Source organism: Littorina saxatilis, linkage group LG8 (assembly GCF_037325665.1).
Source record: "Littorina saxatilis isolate snail1 linkage group LG8, US_GU_Lsax_2.0, whole genome shotgun sequence".
NCBI classification, from domain to species: domain Eukaryota; kingdom Metazoa; phylum Mollusca; class Gastropoda; order Littorinimorpha; family Littorinidae; genus Littorina; species Littorina saxatilis.
Genome location: NC_090252.1, coordinates 70,836,491 through 70,859,392, shown reverse-complemented (window position 1 = coordinate 70,859,392; position 22,902 = coordinate 70,836,491). Strand labels below are relative to the sequence as shown.

The window sequence follows — 22,902 nt, the reverse complement described above, 5'->3', positions numbered from 1 at the left end:
AACATCGCAGTTGTATAGAATTATAAATTCGTGACACAGTGTTCTGCAGTGTTTGTATGGGCGGGGAGATGGCGCCCGGGAACAAAAGATACACAACATTGAGGTTTTCTCGGACATTATAGAAGTCAGAGCTTTGAACGGAATAACAGAAATTTTACTCTTTTTTTCCCCGTTGATGCACTCTCGGCACTGAGTCCGGATCCTTCTCCTCAAATTTCAAGGTCACATCAGAATCATGTTTAGGGTAATTAAAAAAATGGTTAATTTAACATTTTTTGGGTCAAATGGGCTTTTGTTTGTGAATCAGCTAATGTGACTAAAGGCTCTTAAAAAAGATGCAAAAAGTCCGTTTTTGACCGCTCTTGCGATCGACACATGTATCAGTAGGAATAGCATAGCACACAAAATATGCAAGCTAGCTAAACAAATCAACTTGTTCAGGGTAAATAACTGATTTGCCTTTCTCGATTTTGTGGGTACGCTTATGTGAGCGGCGGTCACGCGATCCCTGTTAAAGAAGTCTTTAATCCGAAAGGTGATCCTGTTAGTCAAGTGAGCAGCCTGAACTGGCATATAAAGTTTTAAAGAAATGACAGGGAATTGATGCTTTAATTTGGGTGCTACATTGAATATCATGTTGAAGTGATTGTTGTGGTGCTTTGTTTTGCTTTGTATTTCTTCCATCATCCCAGAGAGTGAGTGAGCCGGACGTAAGCTGAAGCAAACTTTTAGGGCATAGCTTTGGCTGACGTGTTACTCCCGTCCTGTTGAAGATATAAACCTGGTTTAGTTGAGATGTGCAATGTGTATTTCACTTTGGCTGACGTGTTACTCCCAACCTATTGAAGATATAAACCTGGTTTCGTTGAGCTGTGCAATGTGCATAACTTTGGCTGACGTGTTACTCCCAACCTATTGAAAATATAAACCTGGTTTAGTTGAGATGTGCAAATGCAATGTATATTTAACTTTGGCTGACGTGTTCTTCCCATCCTATTGAAGTATAAGTACCTCACTCACCAGAGCTGTGCAATGTGTAGCTAAGTTTTACTGACATGTGTTGGTTCCTTTCGTTCGCAATGAAGTAAACACCTGGTTGACAAAACGTGTGCTGTTTGATTGGTTACAGGTGCATGAAGACGGAGTGGAGGTGACCAGGTACAGGTGTCTGGCCTGTGGCTGTCTGTACAGCTCTCACCTGGCAATAACCGCTCACCTGCGCATGTCGTCAGAGACCATGGGACTGACCTGTCGCACAAAGTGTCGAGATGGGGTCAAGATCCGGGGGAAGACGGGGGAGGCATTGTTCTCTCCGCCAGACAGCGCCCACCTGTGTACCATCTGTGGCAAGAGTGTGACGACGGCACGCTCCCTGGTGCACCACTACCAGAACGTGCACACCGTGCAGCCTAAGAACATCGCTTGCCCCCTTTGCCCAGCCATGTTCTCAGACCCAGAGTACTTGCGCACACACAAGCGCAGAATCCACGGGCCGCGGCGAAAGTTCTACATCTGCGACACCTGTGGCAAGGGCTACATGAGCATGACGGGCCTGAAGCAGCACGTGGACATGGCGCACCAAGGCCTGGTGAAACACCCCTGTCCCGTCTGCCACAAGATGTTCTACCCCAGGTTCCTCAAGTACCACTTGAGGATCCACGAGAGCAATCGCCAGAGATACTACTGCACCAAGTGTGAGCAGAGCTTCTCCTCGTCCTACAACCTGTCGGTCCATGAGCGCATCCACTTCGGCATCAAGCCCTACCGCTGCACCATGTGTGACGCCGCCTTCGCCCAGAAGAGCAGTCTCAACGTGCACGTCAGGAAGCACGGCATGGAGATACAGCAGCCCAGGAAAGTGGACATGGACGAATCTGCCACTCCTGCAAGTTTTACAGAGACGCCGCAACGCAGGAAGATCAGCATGGATGAAGCTTCCACTGCCGGAAGTTTCACAGAGACGCCGCAACGCAGGAAAGTAGACATGGACGATGCTTCCACTGCCGGAAATTTTACAGAGATACAGCAACGCAGAAAAGTAGACATGGACAATGCTGCTACTGCTGGAAGTTTCCCGGATATGCAGCAACGCAGAAAAGTAGACATGGACAATGCTGCTACTGCTGGAAGTTTCCCGGATATGCAGCAACGCAGAAAAGTAGACATGGACAATGCTGCTACTGCTGGAAGTTTCCCGGATATGCAGCAACGCAGGAAACAAGATATGGAAGATGCTTACACCGCTGTAAATTTCGCAGCTGAAATGAAGCAACGCAGGAAAATAGACATGGAACATGCTTCTACTGCCGGAAGATTTACAGCTGAGATGCAGCATCGCAGGAAATTTGACATGGAAGATGCTTACAGCGCTGGACATTTCACAGCTGAAATGCAGCAACGCAGGAAAATCGATATGGACCATGCATCTAGTTCTACCGCCGGAAGTTTCTCAACTGACATACAGCAACGTAGGAAAATGGACATGGAAGATGCTTACAGCGCTGGACATTTCACAGCTGAAATGCATCAACGCAGAAAAATGGACATGGACCATGCTTCTACCCCTGGAAGCTTCACTGCTTGGACAACAAGGGGCAACTACCCTGATACACTGTAAAGACACCTTGCATACTCTCTCCTCCATAACGAATTAATGTCAATGTTGACAATGGCAATTGACATGAGAGAGAAAAACAGCAGCCTGATACAGTAGATATGGAGGATACTTCTGGGTGTTTTTTTTCCCCTCTAGAACAAGAGTTGCATGACTCAGGTGTGTGGCTGTAGGTGTAATCTGGCACAATGAACAAGGGCTCGTGCCTGACACAGCAGTGACACAGGGGTGAGACATGGATACCGTGTTGGAGTCTCCTCATAAAGTTGACCCCTGCCTAACTATCACACCATGAATAAAGTGCAATTATCTTGACACTTTGTAAAGACGCATTTTGTGCACTCCATAAGACACTGAGTGAAAAATATAGTGTACAGTCTGTTTCACAAATGGCGGCTTTGCAGTTACTAGAGCTGCCATAAGTTTGGACAGGGTGCAGACATGAAAGCTGCCATACTGTAAATACGGGAGAAAGTGTTGCACACACCTGTGGGGATATTGTCGGTCATGTTATGACAGGATTATGGAAGTCCTGATGGTTCCAGCACTGTGAAGAATGAAGATTGCACAAACTTATGCCATTATGAACACGAAACACACAGACAGGAAAAGCTGCCACAGTGGAAATATAGGAGAAAGCAGCGCACATAGGAACAATGTTAGTGATCATAATCACCTGCATGGAGATAATCACTATCAGTGATGGAATGACAGGACTATGGGAGTCCTGATGTTTAAAGAACTTTAAAAAAATAGGAGATTGCTAACTACGCACCTGAAGTGGAACGATGAAACTGTAAGATGACAGTCAGTATAGCTATGCCATATGAATTTTAAGAATCTTAATTATGCTTGCAAAAACAATAATTCTATAGAGATCTACAGCTGTGGATCACAGATCAATTTGATTTTTTAAAATCGGACAAGTAGTTTCGGAGTTATGGCTGTCAGAACGTCACAAAATTAGCTACTTTGTGGAAAAGTCATTTACAGATACAAAGAAGGATTAGCAGGGAACAAAATGGCACCATAATCAACCTTGAAAATATGGATTTTTTCTCACAGTAATAAAAGTATTCAAGTTTGAACCACAACACTTGCTGACTTGTATGAAAAACATGCAAGGAATCCATTGGTGCTAATTAAATTTTTTTGCGTGATGTACCAAACGCGCTAATTTGCATAATGTACGCATAATTTACCTTTTTTTAATTTTTTTTACGTACTTGATGTATTCAAAGCAACAATTTCATAGCAATTGTTCTGTTATTGTTTATACAGGAATTTAAAGGAAATATGAAGACTAAACAAGTGCATAAATTAGTATACATTAGTATAAATTAGCATAAATTAGCATTAAATAGACTAAAAACAAAATACGCATATCTCAGGATCTATTTAACCGATTTCAAAACTTCAAAGTGTTCTGTGATCAGCTCAGCAACAGTAGATCAAAGATAACAAGTTTACAAGTGTTCAGACAAAATCAAACAAACACAAATTCAGTTTGACTTTGAACACGTTTATCACTTTTTGTTATTACCACCAACATTTCAGACCTCTGCAAAAAAAAAAAAAAAAAAAAAAAATGCACACAAAAATAAAAATCCGACCTACCTACCCTATTTTTGCCTATGTTACCGTAAACAGACAACTTTTTTTAGGCCTACTAATAATTAATCTTGGTAGACTAGTCAGTGAATTGATTGTGTTGTCAAAACAAGAGATTCAGGCTATGCTTTCCCCCCTCAGTCTCATTTTGGAATGCCCCAGTCAGCAACAGGATGACGTCATTCAGAAAGGAACATTCAACAAATAGGGGGGACAGATCAAGACATGCTCCTACATTTGTGCATGAAATTAGGGAAATAGGAGTGTTAACTCCAATACTGTCCATAATCTGCCCAAAATATGCTACAAGAGACTAAACAAAACAACCCCCTTCGTCTGAAACCCTGCCGTGAAGAAGCGGCCGAACTGAAATGTTCGATTTTAGCCACGCACGCTGAACTTGAGTTGGCGGACCGATCGTGACGACCAACTGCGTTTCAGTTCATCGCACGACCTCAATTTAGCTTCAATTCCTTTGAAATAAAGTGTTTCAGAGAGATAAAGGAATGTAGCATGCCATTGTGTATGTCCGATGTGCAAAAAAGTTGATTTTGGTAGCAAATTTTACTGTCAAACAAAGCACAAAAGTTCGTACCTCCATTTCACCCTCTTGCAGGAAGTTGATTTTAACCGGACGTGTCTCGGGGTGAAGAACAAGAACTCCTCTGATTGGTTGATTAATTTAAAGTTTCTGCAGCGCTCGTAGACCCGGTACGAACGATTTTAAAAATCCAACCGATTGCGAAATGGACATTCTGAGTCGGCCATTTTTTGGAGAAGTCATACGCAGCGTCATTGAGTGCACAATGACCGCCTAACTCAATATTTTGCCAAGATAAGTAAAATAACACAACACAGAACACAACTTCATTCATTCATCATTCAGAATTGCAAAGAATAACTCACATGAACACAGTAACAGTTTTTATTTTTATTTTTCAAGTTGGTGACTGAGCAAAATACTGCTTTTCCAATGGTTCTTACAGTCAATATGGCATAGCTAGTCAGTATGCCAAGCTTTGATCACCACAATGGTCGCACAAGGCCTGAAGTGGAACGGTGAAACTGTAAGATGACAGTTGGTATGTCAAGCTTTGATCATCACAATGGTCGCACAAGGCCTGAAGTGGAACGGTGAAACTGTAAGATAACAGTCGGTACGTCAAGCTTTGATCACCACAATGGTCGCACAAGGCCTGAAGTGGAACGGTGAAACTGTAAGATGACAGTCAGTATGTCAAGCTTTGATCACCACAATGGTCGCACAAGGCCTGAAGTGGAACGGTGAAACTGTAAGATGACAGTCAGTATGCCAAACTTTGATCACCACAATGGTCGCACAAGGCCTGAAGTGGAACGATGAAACTGTAAGATGACAGTCAGTAGGTCAAGCTTTGAGTTTGATCACCACAATGGTCGCACAAGGCCTGAAATGGAACGATGAAACTGTAAGATAACAGTCGGTACGTCAAGCTTTGATCACCACAATGACTTGGTCGCACAAGGCCTGAAATGGAACGATGAAACTGTAAGATGACAGTCAGTAGGTCAAGCTTTGATCACCACAATGGTCGGACAAGGCCTGAAGTGGAACGGTGAAACTGTAAGATGACAGTCAGTAGGTCAAGCTTTGATCACCACAATGACTTGGTCGCACAAGGCCTGAAATGGAACGATGAAACTGTAAGATGACAGTCAGTATGTCAAGCTTTGATCACCACAATGGTCGCACAAGGCCTGAAGTGGAACGGTGAAACTGTAAGATGACAGTCAGTATGTCAAGCTTTGATCACCACAATGACTTGGTCACACAAGGCCTGAAGTGGAACGATGAAACTGTAAGATGACAGTCAGTATGTCCAGCTTTGATCACCACAATGACTTGGTCACACAAGGCCTGAAATGGAACGATGAAACTGTAAGATAACAGTCAGTATGTCAAGCTTTGATCACCACAATGACTTGGTCACACAAGGCCTGAAGTGGAACGGTGAAACTGTAAGATGACAGTCAGTATGTCAAGCTTTGATCACCACAATGACTTGGTCACACAAGGCCTGAAGTGGAACGATGAAACTGTAAGATGACAGTCGGTACGTCAAGCTTTGATCACCATAATGACTTGGTCACACAAGGCCTGAAGTGGAACGGTGAAACTGTAAGATGACAGTCAGTATGTCAAGCTTTGATCACCACAATGACTTGGTCACACAAGGCCTGAAATGGAATGATGAAACTGTAAGATGACAGTCAGTATGTCAAGCTTTGATCACCACAATGGTCGCACAAGGCCTGAAGTGGAACGGTGAAACTGTAAGATGACAGTCAGTAGGTCAAGCTTTGATCACCACAATGACTTGGTCGCACAAGGCCTGAAATGGAACGATGAAACTGTAAGATGACAGTCAGTAGGTCAAGCTTTGAGTTTGATCACCACAATGGTCGCACAAGGCCTGAAGTGGAACGGTGAAACTGTAAGATGACAGTCAGTAGGTCAAGCTTTGATCACCACAATGACTTGGTCACACAAGGCCTGAAATGGAACGATGAAACTGTAAGATGACAGTCAGTAGGTCAAGCTTTGAGTTTGATCACCACAATGGTCACACAAGGCCTGAAGTGGAACGATGAAACTGTAAGATGACAGTCGGTACGTCAAGCTTTGATCACCATAATGACTTGGTCACACAAGGCCTGAAGTGGAACGGTGAAACTGTAAGATGACAGTCAGTATGTCAAGCTTTGAGTTTGATCACCACAATGGTCACACAAGGCCTGAAGTGGAACGGTGAAACTGTAAGATGACAGTCGGTACGTCAAGCTTTGATCACCATAATGACTTGGTCACACAAGGCCTGAAGTGGAACGGTGAAACTGTAAGATGACAGTCAGTAGGTCAAGCTTTGATCACCACAATGACTTGGTCACACAAGGCCTGAAGTGGAACGATATAACCTTGAACGGTTGAAAACGACGTTAAACACCAAATAAAGAAACAAGGCCTGAAGGAGGATAGGGGGCAATTGTGATGATAGAGAATATGGTAAGTAATCATACAGGGTATTATTCCTTCTTGTTTTGTTGCTTGTGGTGCAGCTATCATATGTTTAGCTGTGAATAATTGTGTAGCGAGTACCCCCCGCGGGTTAGGGGGAAGAATTTACCGATGCTCTCCAGCATGCCGTAAGAGGCGACTAACGGATTTTGTTTCTCCTTTTACCCTTGTTAAGTGTTTCTTGTATAGAATATAGTCAATTTTTGCAAAGATTTTAGTCAAGCAGTATGTAAGTTGTACTGGAAACTTGCATTCTCCCAGTAAGGTTAATATATTGTACTACGTTGCCAGCCCCTGGAGCAAATTTTTGATTAGTGCTTTTGTGAACAAGAAACACAAGTGGCTCTATCCCATCTTCCCCCTTTCCCCGTCGCGATATATGGGTGGTTCACGACCCACGCCATCCGAATAGGGATAAACATTATAAGATGTTTGGTGGCTTGTTGACAGACCAGCTTTTTTGTTGGTCCAAGAGGACCATATCGTCTTTTGTTTCATCTTTATCGACCAAGGCCGAAGGCCGCGGTTGATAAATATGAGACAAAAGGCGATATGCTCCCCGAGGACCAACAACAAAATGCTGGTCTGACGACAAGCCACCAAACATCGTTTTTGTCATCATTTTGGTTGTGCAACAAAATGCACAATAACCCACAGGGAGACGAATTTTTAGAATCCAACTCCGGGCCACAAAGCATCGTCACAGTAGCTCGAGATAACACGTCAACCTTGTATGTGATGTCAAACGTAGCTTGTTGACGCTTTTCTTCCAGTCTGAAAATGTACAGAGCTGTGATCATACGTGTGAGTTCAGTAAGTGTTGAGCATATTTCTTTTCTTTTTAAGTGTTTATGACTTTTCGTTGTGGATTTTGCGATTACAGAGATAAGTTGGAAATTGACCATGAGTCGCCGCGGTAATTATCAACATTGATTGGGTCTTTGAGAGTGAATGCTTACAATCGTTGTCCTCGGAAACACAAATCCAAAGCCGCGATGGTTCCACACATCAAACAATCAGCCTGATTGGCTTTTACTTTGACAATCCACGTTTCACTTGAAAGCTCAAACCCATTCACCACCTTGATTTATTGCATGGGGAACATGAGATTTATTTCCCAGGTGTTTGTGAATGAAAACTCGTGAAAATGATGACAAAATAAAATGATATATGGGTCGTCAATGACCCACAACATCCGGACTGTGTATTTCCAAATACGTCGTGGGTTGTTTACAAAGAAAATTCTTCAAAAAATGGCTGATGAGAAGGTTCTTCGGTGTTTGAGGATGACATAAAGTCTCAATCAAAAACACCCAATGAGATAGACACTTTTGTTAGGCTGTGGGTCATGGACGACCCAGAAAGCACGGTGAATGTTTAAAAAAAGGACAACATGGGATAGGTGTAGATTGAATCAAATGATGATGCTGTTATGTTGAAAGTCTTTAAAGTGTCATGGTTGACCTGTGAGTGTATCACTGTATGCTTTCCTTTTGTGATAAACATGGCAAAGAGGAGACTGGCTTACACTTTTTACAGTCATGGCGCTTATTTTTTTCAAACTGGTACACAAACTTTTATAATGCAAATTGTCCAGACAAAAACGGTAGACTGGTCTTTGGAACCATTAATAGTTACACTCAGTTACTGGTCTTGTTGTTTTACCAGCGAAAAAACAGGTAGTTCTAAAAATCAACCGGTAGCCATTTTTTTCTGTATTTTCTTATTTCAGCCGATAAAACTGGTTAACGCCAATAAAGTTTAACTTACAGTGTGTTCTACACTACCGTCATAAAAAAAAGTAGGCTTGACGAGTTTGAGAGCAGATCTTTCTGATGAGACCGTTTTGTCGTAAAACCAATTATATGACTGAAAAGGCCATTCATTGCCCTACCTTATTCGGAAAACAGATCGAGTTTCCATGAGGTAGTGTCTATACAGCGGAACCTACAACACAGACACCTCCCAAAATCAAATTAGCAAAATCAAGGTTCCCGCCTTAAAATCGACAACAAATCAGAACTGAAGCGAAACATCTTCTGCATGTCATTAGACAGAACATTCAAATCTGCATCCAGAACAGTCAGTTTTGTTCACTTATCTTGTCTAACATGGACGCTATGACATGCTGAGCAATGTAGGTGTCATTCCTCTCAGATGGCATAAAAGGAAGTTTTTGAAGCCGTTTTAGTGGGTAATGAGACCCCCCAAAAAGTACATTTTAGTAACTCTTTAACGCATTGCCTTCAAGCTTTCAGTGATTTGTGCTAACACATGTCGTAAACTACCAAAGGAATCTTAAAGGCACAGCAAGCCTCCCGTAAAGCATCACTGAGCACCCCGAGCCTCTACATACAGTGCAAGCATTACAGGCACAGTTAGCCTCCCGTAAAGCATCACTGAGCACCCCGAGCCTCTACATACAGTGCAAGCATTACAGGCACAGCAAGCCTCCCGTAAACCATCACTGAGCTCCCCGAGCCTCAACATACATTGCAAGCATTACAGGCACAGCAAGCCTCCCGTAAAGCATCACTGAGCACCCCGAGCCTCTACATACAGTGCAAGCATTACAGGCACAGTTAGCCTCCCGTAAACCATCACTGAGCACCCCGAGCCTCTACATACAGTGCAAGCATTACAGGCACAGCAAGCCTCCTGTAAAGCATCACTGAGCACCCCGAGCCTCTACAAATGGTGCAAGCATTACAGGCACAGCAAGCCTCCCGTAAAGCATCACTGAGCACCCCGAGCCTCTACAAACGGTGCAAGCATTACAGGCACGGCAAGCCTCCCGTAAAACATCACTGAGCTCCCCGAGCCTCTCCACACAGTGCAAGCATTACAGGCACAGCAAGCCTCCCGTAAAGCATCACTGAGCACCCCGAGCCTCTACATACAGTGCAAGCATTACAGGCACAGCAAGCCTCCCGTAAAGCATCACTGAGCTCCCCGAGCCTCTACATACAGTGCAAGCATTACAGGCACAGTTAGCCTCCCGTAAAGCATCACTGAGCACCCCGAGCCTCTACAAACGGTGCAAGCATGCTTCCATTTGAGCGCTCACCAAACAGGAACATCCTGGCTGCTTTCTGTCGAGAGTGAGACATTTTCAAAGAATTTATTTTTGTGGACTATCCAAACGGACAATCAGGCGACTCGTTTTGGCGCTAGACCTAACTTTTAAAATCTAAATGATAAATTGACAGCTTGTTACACAAACATTCTTAAATCATAAAAGAAATCTTTTGTCATCAAGACAAGATCAGTACAATTCGAAGTTTTGAATGTTTGAAAAAAGAAAAGCCCGGAAACGGTTCATGGGTAAGATAAACCACGCAAAAATAAATTCTTTGAAAATTGCTCCCTCTTTACGGAGGGCACCTAGGATATTCTCAAGCAGTGAGTGTTTAAATGAAAAGGTGTTTGTACTGTGTATAAAAGCCTGACAGTGTCGGTGATGGTTTACGGGAGGATGATTGTGCCTTTAAGTCATTTGAGTTATTAATTCTGCTGTTATGCAACGTGCCAGAAGTAATTTTAAGAATAAAGATGTACTCCGTCCGACTGAACAGAAAAGATTTAAACTTTGCAGGGATTATGAAAAATAAAAGCTTCAAATGGCTGTTTACAGCGCACTTGTTTAAACACGCTCTAACATTCTTGGAAAATGCCCTTTCAAGAGCCATGATCAGTTAGCGTGCCAGCAGAGAGCTTTGCTAGGTGTAGACTGATATTTGCGCTAAGCGCTCTGAATGAGTCAAATTCTTAAAGATTAGTTTTTGTGTTGAAATCCTCATACCACCCATGTCTGATAAAATATGTCCGGTACATGAAATTTGAGTATATGGCGCATCAGTTTTTGAGTCACTTGAGAAAATGTGACTCTATGTAATCGGTCAGTGTTAGTCTGTCCGGCCGGCCGGCCGGCCGGCCGTCCGTAGACACCACCTTAACGTTGGACTTTTCTCGGAAACTATCAAAGCGATCGGGCTCATATTTTGTTTAGTCGTGACCTCCAATGACCTCTACACTTTAACGATGGTTTCGTTGACCTTTGACCTTTTTCAAGGTCACAGGTCAGCGTCAAAGGAAAAATTAGACATTTTATATCTTTGACAAAGTTCATCGGATGTGATTGAAACTTTGTAGGATTATTCTTTACATCAAAGTATTTACATCTGTAGCCTTTTACGAACGTTATCAGAAAAACAAGGGAGATAACTAGCCTTTTCTGTTCGGCAACACACAACTTAACGTTGGGCTTTTCTCGGAAACTATAAAAGTGACCGGGCTCAAATTTTATGTGAACGTGACTCCCAGTGACCTCTACACTTTGACGTCTGCTTTGGTGACCTTTGACCTTTTTCAAGGTCACAGGTATGTCTTGAAGGAAAAAAATTGAAATATCATATCTCTGAAACTATTCATCGGATTTGATTCAAACTTTATAGGATTATTCTTTACATCAAATTATTTACATCTGTATTGTGTTGTGAATAGCAATTTCTTCCTGTCCATCTGATGCCTCATATAATATTCAGAACTGCGAAAGTGACTCGATCGAGCGTTTGCTCTTCTTGTTGTTTTTGAACACAATTTTTTTTCTTTCTGTTTAGTCAGCAAAGACCCACCGTTAAATTAAAAACTCTATTTGGTATATCAAATAACAGCAGATCTAATGTCTCCAATTACTTAAAATTCTGTATGTACTTTACGACATGTGTTGGCATAAATCACGGAAAGTTTGAAGGGGATGCGTGCCCCTGGAGCAATTTTTTGATTAGTGCTTTTGTGAACAAGAAACAATTAACAAGTGGCTCTATCCCATCTCCCCCCCTTTCCCCGTCGCGATGTAACCTTCGTGGTTGAAAACGACGTTAAACACCAAATAAAGAAAGAAAGGGGATGCGTAGAGGAGTTACTGAAATGTAACGTGTTTTTTTTGTCTCGTTACCTTTTACGGCTTCTCAGAGGAATGACACCTACATCATTCAGCTTGCCATAATGTCATTGTTAGACCAACATGCCAAACAGGTTTCATTTTAGCAGTTCTGATTTTTTGTCAATTTTAACGAGGGAACCTTGATTTTGCGAATATGATTTTAGGGGGTGTCTGTATTGTAGGTTCCACTGTTTAGACACTACCTCATGTAAACTCAATCTGTTTTCTGAACAAGGTGGGCAACGAATGATCTTTTTAGTGAGTCACATTTATAACTGGTTTTACATTAAAACGGCCTCATCAGAAAGATCTGCTCTGAAATGCATCTGGCTTATATTTATATGACGGGTAGTGTATATGAGAGGCGTTCCTTTTAAAGTGTCATTACTTCTAATTTCATCTTCGTCCAACTATGTTACTGTACTTAAAAGTACATGTGATAGTCCCCAAGCAACACACTACATTTCTGCTTACGGTTAAAACTCTGCAAATTTCTCTCAATAGGAACTGTGTGGATGATTTGTCTGTTTCGTCATGGATAGCTGTAATGTTTATTGTTGAGACTGAATCTGCACAAACAGTGATAATGGCAGGCCGAATGTTCTGTCTTGAAGGTGTTATGAAGACTTTCACAGCTCCTATTCTGTTAATGCTTTGATGCTAACAAGGTGTGTGTTGTTTGCAGGTGAGGCGAAAGGGGAGGGAAGCTACAGGGAGATGGCAGAAGAGATTACCAGAGTTGTCTACTGGTGTCCAGTCTGTCCTTGCATCCAATCCAACATCAAAAACTACCTCTCCCATGTGCGCAGGGTCCACAAATTTGGAGATATGGATGGTAAGCTCATGGACAGTGGATTGAGTTTCCTTCTTAGTTTTACACTCTCTCTATACTTGGCCTGGAAAATTACCAGCACTTTTTTTGTACCTCAACCCAAACGTTTTTGGCCTGTGCCATTTTTTTTCTCGCACTTTCCAAGTTGTGAACGATGCTTGCCAACTGTTGTGGATTGAGGATTTCTTTTACAATGACGGGGGTCATGTGTCAATCATTTTTCTTCTTCTTCTTCCCGTGGGGGACCGGATCCAATTTCTTGGATGTTGAAGGTCCCGCGGTGATGTCCATACACTGTTGGCCCCCATTGCGGTCTGTGCCAGTCGTGTAAGGAAGTTAAAAAGCCAAAGCTGGGGGAGGGGGGGGGGGGGGGGGGGGGGTATAGGGGATGCAGGAGGGCAGTGGAGAGGAGCTTGGCTAGGTTTTGGGGTTATTAAAACTTTGTACAATCCATCAACGGCTATGGGAGGGAGGTGGATGGCTGCAGGGCTCTGCTGCCACCGAGTCGTGACATGAACGACTCAAGGGAGGGGGCGGATGTGGTGGAGATCGGGAGCTTGTTCCACTCTGATGTTGTCCGCGGAAAAAAGGAGTGGGACAGTGAAGGGTGGTAGTCCTGTTCTTGGTGGATCCTATTCCCTCTCGTTCTCGTGTCTGATGGTTTGAGAAACGCGGTCTTGTCAATGCCGACCATGTCATTTTTAATTTTAAACATCATCGCTAGTCGACTGTTATGTCTTCGTTCTTCGAGGCTCTTCCATCCTAAGTTTGTCAGCATGTTGGTGACGGTGCCAGGCTCTTTTTCCCTGTAGTTATTGTGGACATATCTGGCCGCTCTTTTTTGGACTGACTCGAGCAGGTTGTTGTGCTGTTGTTCGTGCGGATTCCAGACAGTCGAGGCATACTCAAGGGTGGGGCGGACCATTGTGATGTAGGTTGCCGCTTTCACTTTTGGAGTGCACTCCTTGAAGTTCCTTCGGAGGAAGCCGACTGTCCTGTTTCCCTTCGCTGCAGCTGTTTCTACGTGCCTGCCCCAAGAAAGGTTACTTGTAATAGTAACACCTAGATATTTACTCTCTGTCGTTGTTTCAAGAGTCTGTCCATGGAGGTGGTAGTTGGATGGAAGAAGTATCTTATTCTTGTTTGGCATGATGTTCATTACCACACATTTGCTTGGGTTGAACTCCATTTGCCATTCTTGCTCCCATTTCTCTAGCGCTTCCAGGTCTTGTTGGAGCAGCATCTGGTCTTGTTGATTTGAGATGTTTCTAAACAGGAGGCTGTCGTCAGCAAACAGTTTTACTTTGGAATTTTTCACGACGTCTGGCATGTCGTTAATATATAGCAGGAATAGGAGGGGTCCTAGCACTGTGCCTTGGGGCACGCCTGATGTTACTGGTGCTGGTGTTGATTGGACGCCCTCGATTGCCACCCTTTGTGTTCTGTCGGACAGGAAAGATTGAATCCAGTTTAGAGTGGAACCCCGAACTCCGTAATAGTGGAGTTTGTGCTGAAGGCGCTGGTGAGGAACCTTGTCGAAAGCTTTCGAAAAATCCAGTAGGACAGTGTCCACTTGATTTTTCTTGGCAAGGTTTTGTGCGATGTCGTGCACTGTCACTATGAGCTGGGATTCACAGGATCGTTGCTTCCGGAAACCGTGCTGGACGTCAGTAAGGATGTTGTTCTTTTGAAGATGTTGCATTATGGTGCTATGGACTATATGTTCGAGGATCTTGCATGTGATTGATGTGAGTGATACAGGACGGTAATTCGCGGGATGGTGTTTGTCTCCTTTTTTAAATATAGGGACGACTAGGGCCTCCTTCCAGTCCTGGGGTGTTTTTCCTCCATCAATCGACATTTGGAACATCCTTGTTAAGATAGGTGCTATTTCTTCAGCTGCTGTCTTCAGTAGAAAAGCAGGTATTTCATCTGGTCCAGTCGCCTTGTGGGGATTGAGGTTTCTCAGCAGCTTCAGTACCCCGGCTTCAGCAACGAGGATATTCTTCATGGCTGGGTACTTGCTCACGCCTTTGTTGGGAATATTTTGTGTGTCCTCATTTGTGAAGACAGACTGAAATTGAGAGTTTAAGATTTCAGCCTTGCTCACACTGTCGCTCTTTAAGAAGCCATCCTTGCTCTTCAGAGGGGCTATACCCGATGAGTCTTGACCTTTGCTTCGTACATGCGACCAGAATTTCTTGGGTGCCTTAGTGAAGTCTTCGCTTACAATGTCCTCAAGGTAACTCTTGCTTGCTCTTCTTATTTCATATCTAGCTTGGGCTTGCAATCGTTTGTATCTGTCCTTGTCTTTCTTCTTCCCGGATTTTCTAGCCTTCTTATGCGCTCTCTGCTTCCTTCGAATTGCTCGGCGAATCTCGGTGTCAATCCAAGGATGAGTGTGCTTGCGCGGCGTGAGTTTGGTCGGAACGTGTTTTTCAATAACTTGGGCTATTTTGTGTTTGAAATGGGCCCAGAAGCTTTCTTTCGTTGCGATGAAGGCGGGGTTGGCCTTTACTTCCTCTGCGTGTTCGCGTAGGTCCTTTCTAATTGCGTCAACGTTCGCCTTCTTCCACTGGTAGATCTTGCGTCGTGGGGGTCTCTTTCTTATTGGGCGAAGTAGGGTGTCGTACAGTACGATGTCGTGATCACTTTTGCCTATTGGTGGTAGGGGTTTGCAGCGTATTGAAAATGTGGGATGTGATGTCATCAGTATATCCAGGGTGTTGTTTTCTCTTGTGGGAAAATTTACTATTTGTTCAAGATCATTGTCTGCGGCAATGTCAAGAATGCTCTTGTTTACTCTTGATGGATATCGGTGTCCTTCGATGGTGTTGGAGGACCAGTTAATATCAGGAGCGTTGAAATCGCCGGCGACGAGGAGGACATTGTTTTTGTTAGCTTTCTTTAATTTTTTGAATTCGTCTTCACTTGATTTCATGTACTCAGTGTCTGTTCTATTTGGTGGTCGGTAATACGCTGCCACTGTTACTTTTTTGTGTCGGCCGCAGGTCTTGAAAGTTCCAGTAATGAGTTCTACGTCTTTTGCTTTGTAGATGTTGTGTAGTTCTAATTCAACTTTGGATGCTATTAGGACTCCTCCATAAGCTTGTGTTGGCCGGTCTCTTCTGTCTACTTTGTAGCCTAATTTTGCGGGAAATAGTTCCTCTGAATTTATTCCGTCGTGTAGCCATGTCTCGGTACCGATGATTATATCTGGTAATGTGGATTCGACAAGTACTTCTATGTCTTTTCCCTTATTCCTTGCGCTGTAAAAGTTGATGTTGAGAACTCTAATCATGTTTCTGTTGTCTGACCTGCGGGTGTAGGTTGGTCTCTGGGGTCTGGGGGAAGATGTGTTTCCAGGTGCGCCGATGTCTGTGAGAGGGTCGTCTGTCGAGTTGCTTGAAGAAGTAAGGTTATTGGACGAGCCTGATGTTGATGGTAGGCTTGATGAAATATCAGAAGGGGTGTGAGAGGTCTGGGATAGGTGGGATAGGTTTATTGTAGCGTGTTCTTCATCAGCTGCGTTTGGCGTTGTTGAGAGGTTGATGGATGTATTGGGGCTTGGTGGTTGTATCAGAATGGACGAATCACTAGAGTCTGGTGGGTTGGAATAAATCGTTGTCGACTTATGTAGGCTCTTGCACTTTGGACAATACCAGAGATCAGTGCATTCCCCGAGCTGATCATAAGAATGTGTAGTCATGCCGAGGCAGTCTTTGTGTGTCCATTTGTCACAGTCGTCGCAGGCTAGCGCCTTGTCATGCTTCTTGCATGCTTTCCCACACAGCACACAGGGAAATCTTGGTTGTCTTGGGCCTGGGTTAGTTTCAACTCCACTGACGAGAAGAAGGACGAGTTTTGATCTAGGGTGTTCAAATGTCAGAAGTTGGTATTTTGCGATTCTGTGTCTGGTGTGTCGAATCCAAAGAATGACAGAAGTTGGGTTCGAAATTTGGAGCGTTTGGTTGATGACATGAGCAACTGGTCTATCTAAGTGCCCTATGCAGTTGTAGAATGTCTGGGGTGTGAAAGAATGTTCATCACCTACCTTGTCTGGTACAGAATTCCTAGCGAGAGTCCAAAGTAGGATAAATGTAAACAGAAAGTAGCGCCGAGTAGCCGGAGCCGCCATTTTCTTTTTTAGTTCACTTCACCACATCGCCATTCAAATCTCCTTTCACACGATGATGTAAAGTTCCAAGTTGCTTGTGACGATCCAAAGAAGTTCTCAGACGAAGACGAAACCTCCTCCAAGAATGTGGGCAGGGGAAAAGGGGGTAAAACGATCAGGATCGGGGAAATTCAGGAAATTCTGGTAGGGGAAATTTGGTTTACAGACCGCAGGGGCCAAGGGACATCACTGAATGTCATTATAACGAAGGTACCCTCAGAATGGACCCATTACTGTTAAATTGTTAACTGTTTGAATGTGTTCTGCGCGAACTTAGAATCCGGTTTCATTCTAGAATGGACCGGGTCCAGGTTGGAATTCTAACCCTGCGCAAGTACAGGGGTGCCATTCTAGAATGAAACCCTTGTTGCTGGTCCATTCTAGAATCGACCGTGCGCAAGGTTGGAATTTGGGTCCAAGTTGGAATAGTCATTTCAGTTAGACTATCACACAGCCAAAGCCACAAATGTGGATTTTCTGTTTGTTTTTGTTTTTTGTGTGTTTGGTTGGGTTTTTTTTCTCGGGTTTTTTACACTTTACTCAAAGACATCGTGAATTGGGATTGTGATGTTCTGAAAGTGATTACGATTTTGAGAGACACTCAGCACTGATCGCTACGGACGGAAATTTCCGGACTGACAGTGTTTTGCCGATCTCGCTTGTAACTTTTAATCTTATTCATATACATGAAGTTGGTCTTCTGAATTGTGAAGATATAATGTCAACTTTTTTTTAAACCTGTGACAACAGCTCTATACCTCACTCTGTCCTTCTGTTGGTCTGTCTGTCGGTTAGTCGGTCTGACCGTCTGTCTGTCTGTCTGTCAAAAAAATTGTCAAAAAACCGGACATTTCCGAGAGGGAGACAGCGCTGACATTGCAAGCGGCCGCAACCGGCTCTCATCACAAAAACAACTGCCCTGCAAACAATACCGCCCTGGTAGTCCCCCTTGCTATGGTCTGCCTTTGTTTATTGGGTACTCAGGAGTGTCAACTTTCTTGACAGGACATGACATCGCAAGATCACCAAAGGATTTTTTTCAGGGGTAGACAAATCAGCCCCATTTTATCAAAGGGAAGGTGCAGGTGGAGATAATTCAAGGGAAGACAACTCTGTCTTACCTACAAACATTACGGCCCCCTTTATTCAAGGGTTTCATTCTAGAATGGCACCCCTGTACTTGCGCAGGGTTAGAATTCCAACCTGGACCCGGTCCATTCTAGAATGAAACCGGATTCTAAGTTCGCGCAGAACAAATGCATGAATTGAAGACAGTGTTTTGATGGGCAGAACTGATTGACTAGAGTTAACTGTTCTATAGCCTGTTATCTTCCGTGGATAAAGTGAAGACATTGTTTTGATTGATAGAAATGTGTACTTATGAATATTCTCACATCATGCCTATTGTTATTGATAAAAATGTGTCCTGTTAACTGTTCTCATGCCTGTTTTTTTGAATGAAAGAAGTAAAGAGCATATTGTCACTTTCAGGCAAGCTGTACCCAATCCATGTCAAGGATGCTGTGGCCAAGACAAAGTTGGTAAGTTGTTATTTCGCTTATCTTAACTTTATCATAAGAACAGGGTCTAGTGATAGTTAATACACTTAACTTTGTTTCTTTGTTTCTCTTTGACCTGACTCACATTAGGCTATTACTTTATTCATGCACATTTTTCAAAGGAAACTAAGGAGGTGTGTGTGTGTCTGTGCGCTCCACTGTGTGTGTTCCAATGTGTGTGTGTGGGCTGCAGTTTGGTATGGATGCTTTTTTTTAAGAAACTAATAAGGAGAGTTGTGTGTGTGTGTGTTAGGTGAGGAAACTAAGAAGAGCTGTGCGTGTGTTGCAGGTTTATGACACAGGGTTGGAGGTGAGTCGTTACCGGTGTGTGGCATGTTCCCACGTCTTCAAATCCCGCACCTCCACCTCCCACCACCTGCGTCTCTCACCTGATGGCTGCCTTACCTGTGTGAGCGTGTGTCCAGAGGGGGTCAAGCTGAACGAGACGGTGGGCCAGTCCCTGCTGTGCGTGCAGGAGGAGGCACACCTGTGCACCATTTGCGGGAAGAGTTACACCCAACGGGGCTCCCTGTCCTACCACTATCAGACGGTGCATGCTGGAGACGAGAGGAAGTACACCTGTGATGTGTGCAGCGCAACCTTCAAAATCGTCAAAAACCTGGAGATCCACAGGCGCACACACCAGGCCGTGCGCAGAAAGTACATCTGTGAGATCTGCGGCAAGGATTACGTAACGTCAACAGGCCTGTACATGCACAAGGAGGCGAAGCACCTTACACCCAGAAAGTACCCCTGCCCTGTGTGCCACAAACTCATCTTTCCCAAGTGCAGGCTCAATCATCATATGAAAATACACGACGTTAACCGGCCAACCTTTACCTGTGGCCAGTGTGGTCAGAATTTTTCCAATGAGTATAACCTGAGCGTCCATGAACGGATACACACAGGCGTCAAACCGTACAAGTGCACCGTCTGTGTGGCAGCCTTTGCCCAGAAGAGCAGTCTCAACGTTCATATGAGGAAACATGGAATGGAGATACAGCAACCTAGACCACCCATGGAAATGGAGGATATTTCCCCACAGCAACCTACACCACCCATACAAATAAAAGATGTTTCCCCTCCTTAGAGAGATGGGTAGATATGAAGTGCTTCTGGAAAAAATGCTTAGAACACTTCACCATGCATGAGTGATGTTAGTGAGATTCAAATTTGCTGGGTGCATACTTTGTCACTAAATTTACTGATGTACTGTTCAGAATCAATCAATCAATATGAAGCTTGTGTGGATCAGACAATGCCGTGGGTTGATGACAACTTTTCCACTGTGTCACTGTCACTACAAGAAAAGTGGGTGCAGTAAAGCATGTTGGCATTCAAAGAGCGTAAGCATACACTGCATTTGTGTATGGTTTTGGTTTTTTGAGTCACTTGAGAAAATGTGACTCTATGTAATCGGTCAGTGTTAGTCTGTCCGGCCGGCCGTCCGTAGACACCACCTTAACGTTGGACTTTTCTCGGAAACTATCAAAGCGATCGGGCTCATATTTTGTTTAGTCGTGACCTCCAATGACCTCTACACTTTAACGATGGTTTCGTTGACCTTTGACCTTTTTCAAGGTCACAGGTCAGCGTCAAAGCAAAAATTAGACATTTTATATCTTTGACAAAGTTCATCGGATGTGATTGAAACTTTGTAGGATTATTCTTTACATCAAAGTATTTACATCTGTAGCCTTTTACGAACGTTATCAGAAAAACAAGGGAGATAACTAGCCTTTTCTGTTCGGCAACACACAACTTAACGTTGGGCTTTTCTCGGAAACTATAAAAGTGACCGGGCTCAAATTTTATGTGAACGTGACTCATTGTGTTGTGAATAGCAATTTCTTCCTGTCCATCTGATGCCTCATATAATATTCAGAACTGCGAAAGTGACTCGATCGAGCGTTTGCTCTTCTTGTTTACATCTGGAATGGTTGCATGGCAAATACTGCACAAAAGCTGTCTTGTTCATGCCATTTACACATTTCCTGTCTGTGTCCGACTCTTTTTGTTTGTAACCAGATTGATTTTAAGTTTGCATAAAAATACCTGTTGTATTTATTGTGACAAAATGCTTCATGTATTATTTTTATATTTATAGAGTGTACCAATAGGAAGAAGATTGGTTGTTGATGTCATTTCGTGTTGATCAAGTGTTGTCATTTCATGTTGATCAAGTGTTGATGTCATTTCTTATTGATCAAGTGTTGATGTCATTTCTTGTTGATCAAGTGCGTGAGATGAGCAGTGAATGTTAGGCAGCGGGCTCCAGGCCACTTGGTCGTTTTGATTGACACCCGAATCGGCCAATCATCAGTGTGCATGGACAACGTCCTCAGGCATGCATAAACTCTAAGTGGATACAATGTCTTGTTGCTCCCTGATAAAGGACCAACGTTGTTGTTTTGTTGTTTCAACTATTTTCTGTTTCAGGACGTGAGTGTATTATTTGCATGCCTGTGATTCACAAGATTCTCTCATATCTAAGTTTTATGTGAAATTAAAATACTAGGAACTACCTTCACAAGAAAGTTGGTATAAACATGATTTTTAGAGCAAGTTCTTGGAAAAATATGACTACTTTGCGCATTTACATTTTCTTCTTCTGCGTTCTTGGGCTGAAACTCCCACGTACACTCATGTTTTTTGCACGAGTGGAATTTTACGTGTATGACCGTTTTTACCCCGCCATTAAGGCAGCCATACGCCGCTTTCGGAGGAAGCATGCTGGATATTTTCGTGTTTCTATAACCCACCGAACTCGGACATGGATTACAGGATCTTTTCCGTGTGCACTTGGTCTTGTGCTTGCGTGTACACACGAAGGGGGATAAGCCACTAGCAGGTCTGCACATAACTGAGTTGACCTGGGAGATCGGAAAAATCTCCACACTTAACCCACCAGGCGGCCGCGGCCGGGATTCGAACCCTCGGCCTTCGGATTAAGAGGCCGACGTCTTACCACCCCGCCACAGCGCCCGTCTGCGCATTTACATTAAACAGCTTCTTTTGTGTGAGATGCACATGACATGTATATTTTTATGGTTATAAGTTTTGTTCTCTGTATTGGAAAGATTTGGTGGTTAACCTGTTTGTTGTTCAGCTGATAGCTGAGATGTTTATTAATGTTGTAATGTTCTGACTCTTGAGTTACCATTTTAATAAAATGTATGAAACTTAGTGCAGCTGGTCAATTTTGTTACCCAACCCCCCTTTAGTTACCCAATCTCTCTCTCTCTCTCTCTCTCTCTCTCTCTCTCTCTCTCTCTCTCTCTCTCTCTCTCTCTCTCTCTCTCTCTCTCTCTCTCTCTCTCTCTCTCTTTTGTGTATGTAAGTTACTGATAGTTTTAGGAACTGAACTCACAGAAATGTGTGGATAAACATGGTTTTCAGCCACATTAGTGATTAGAGACGGAATGTTGCTAAACACACTGTTAACCTGGAATGTACTGTGCTTCCTGTTTGCTGGGTTTTGATTTCCCTGTGGTACAGGTTAGGCCTGTCATCACTAGTAGTCCCGTTGCACATGCAAAGTTCAGCCTTGTCCCTGTTTGGAGTCTCTCAACGGTCAAGCTGCACAGCCAGTAAATGTATTTGTTAGTGTTAGTGTTAAAATGCAAGTAACCTCCACATCTACCATTACAAAACAATTACAAGGAGATTGGTGGAGACGGAAGCATTCAACCCGAAACAGCACTGCCGGAGTAACCTATTCAAAAACCGACACAAAATAAATTTTGCAAGCACCTCCTCAGTCACTCTTCATGTATCATCATCATTGTGTGTGTGTGTCAATGTGAACATGTTTGATGGAAATTGTGGTGGTGGTTGTGGGTGAATTCTGCGCTGTGTATCGATGTGAACATGTTTGTGCTGGTTGTGGGTGAATTCTGAGCTGCGCTACTGCAACTGTGAGCAGGGATCAGAATGATTAGTGCCTCACTCTCACTTGCCTGCCTGAACAAAATGACAACAAAAATGAAAGATAGTCATCATGATAGAAAAAAAAAAGAAAGAGCAACCGACTTTCGCCACCAGCTTTGAGTGGAAATAAAAATACACGAGGTTAGTTCTGACATTTTATTACGAAAGATGAGTCATCC

At 43.5% G+C, this 22,902-nt stretch overlaps 2 protein-coding genes across 4 annotated transcripts in view; both read left to right on the top strand.

Annotated features, from left to right (window-relative positions):
* The window catches only part of LOC138974896 (zinc finger protein 892-like), an 86,789-nt gene that overhangs the window by 46,244 nt on the left and 17,643 nt on the right, over positions 1 to 22,902 (top strand). Inside the window, exon 5 of one of the 3 annotated variants that reach the window (XM_070347612.1) lies at positions 1,130 to 3,444. The exons of the other annotated variants lie outside the window; for them this stretch is intronic. Coding sequence (XP_070203713.1) covers positions 1,130 to 2,617 — 1,488 coding nt within the window. The 3' untranslated portion in view covers positions 2,618 to 3,444. Of the gene's footprint in view, positions 1 to 1,129; positions 3,445 to 22,902 lie in introns of those variants that run through there. 3 annotated transcript variants of the gene reach the window in all.
* LOC138974907 (zinc finger protein 239-like) lies at positions 7,015 to 21,979 on the top strand. Its single transcript, XM_070347626.1, has 4 exons — positions 7,015 to 7,268; positions 12,911 to 13,060; positions 18,726 to 18,775; positions 19,083 to 21,979. Exons 2-4 carry the CDS (start codon positions 12,943 to 12,945, stop codon positions 19,881 to 19,883), a joined length of 969 nt encoding a protein of 322 aa, XP_070203727.1. The 5' UTR covers positions 7,015 to 7,268; positions 12,911 to 12,942; the 3' UTR covers positions 19,884 to 21,979.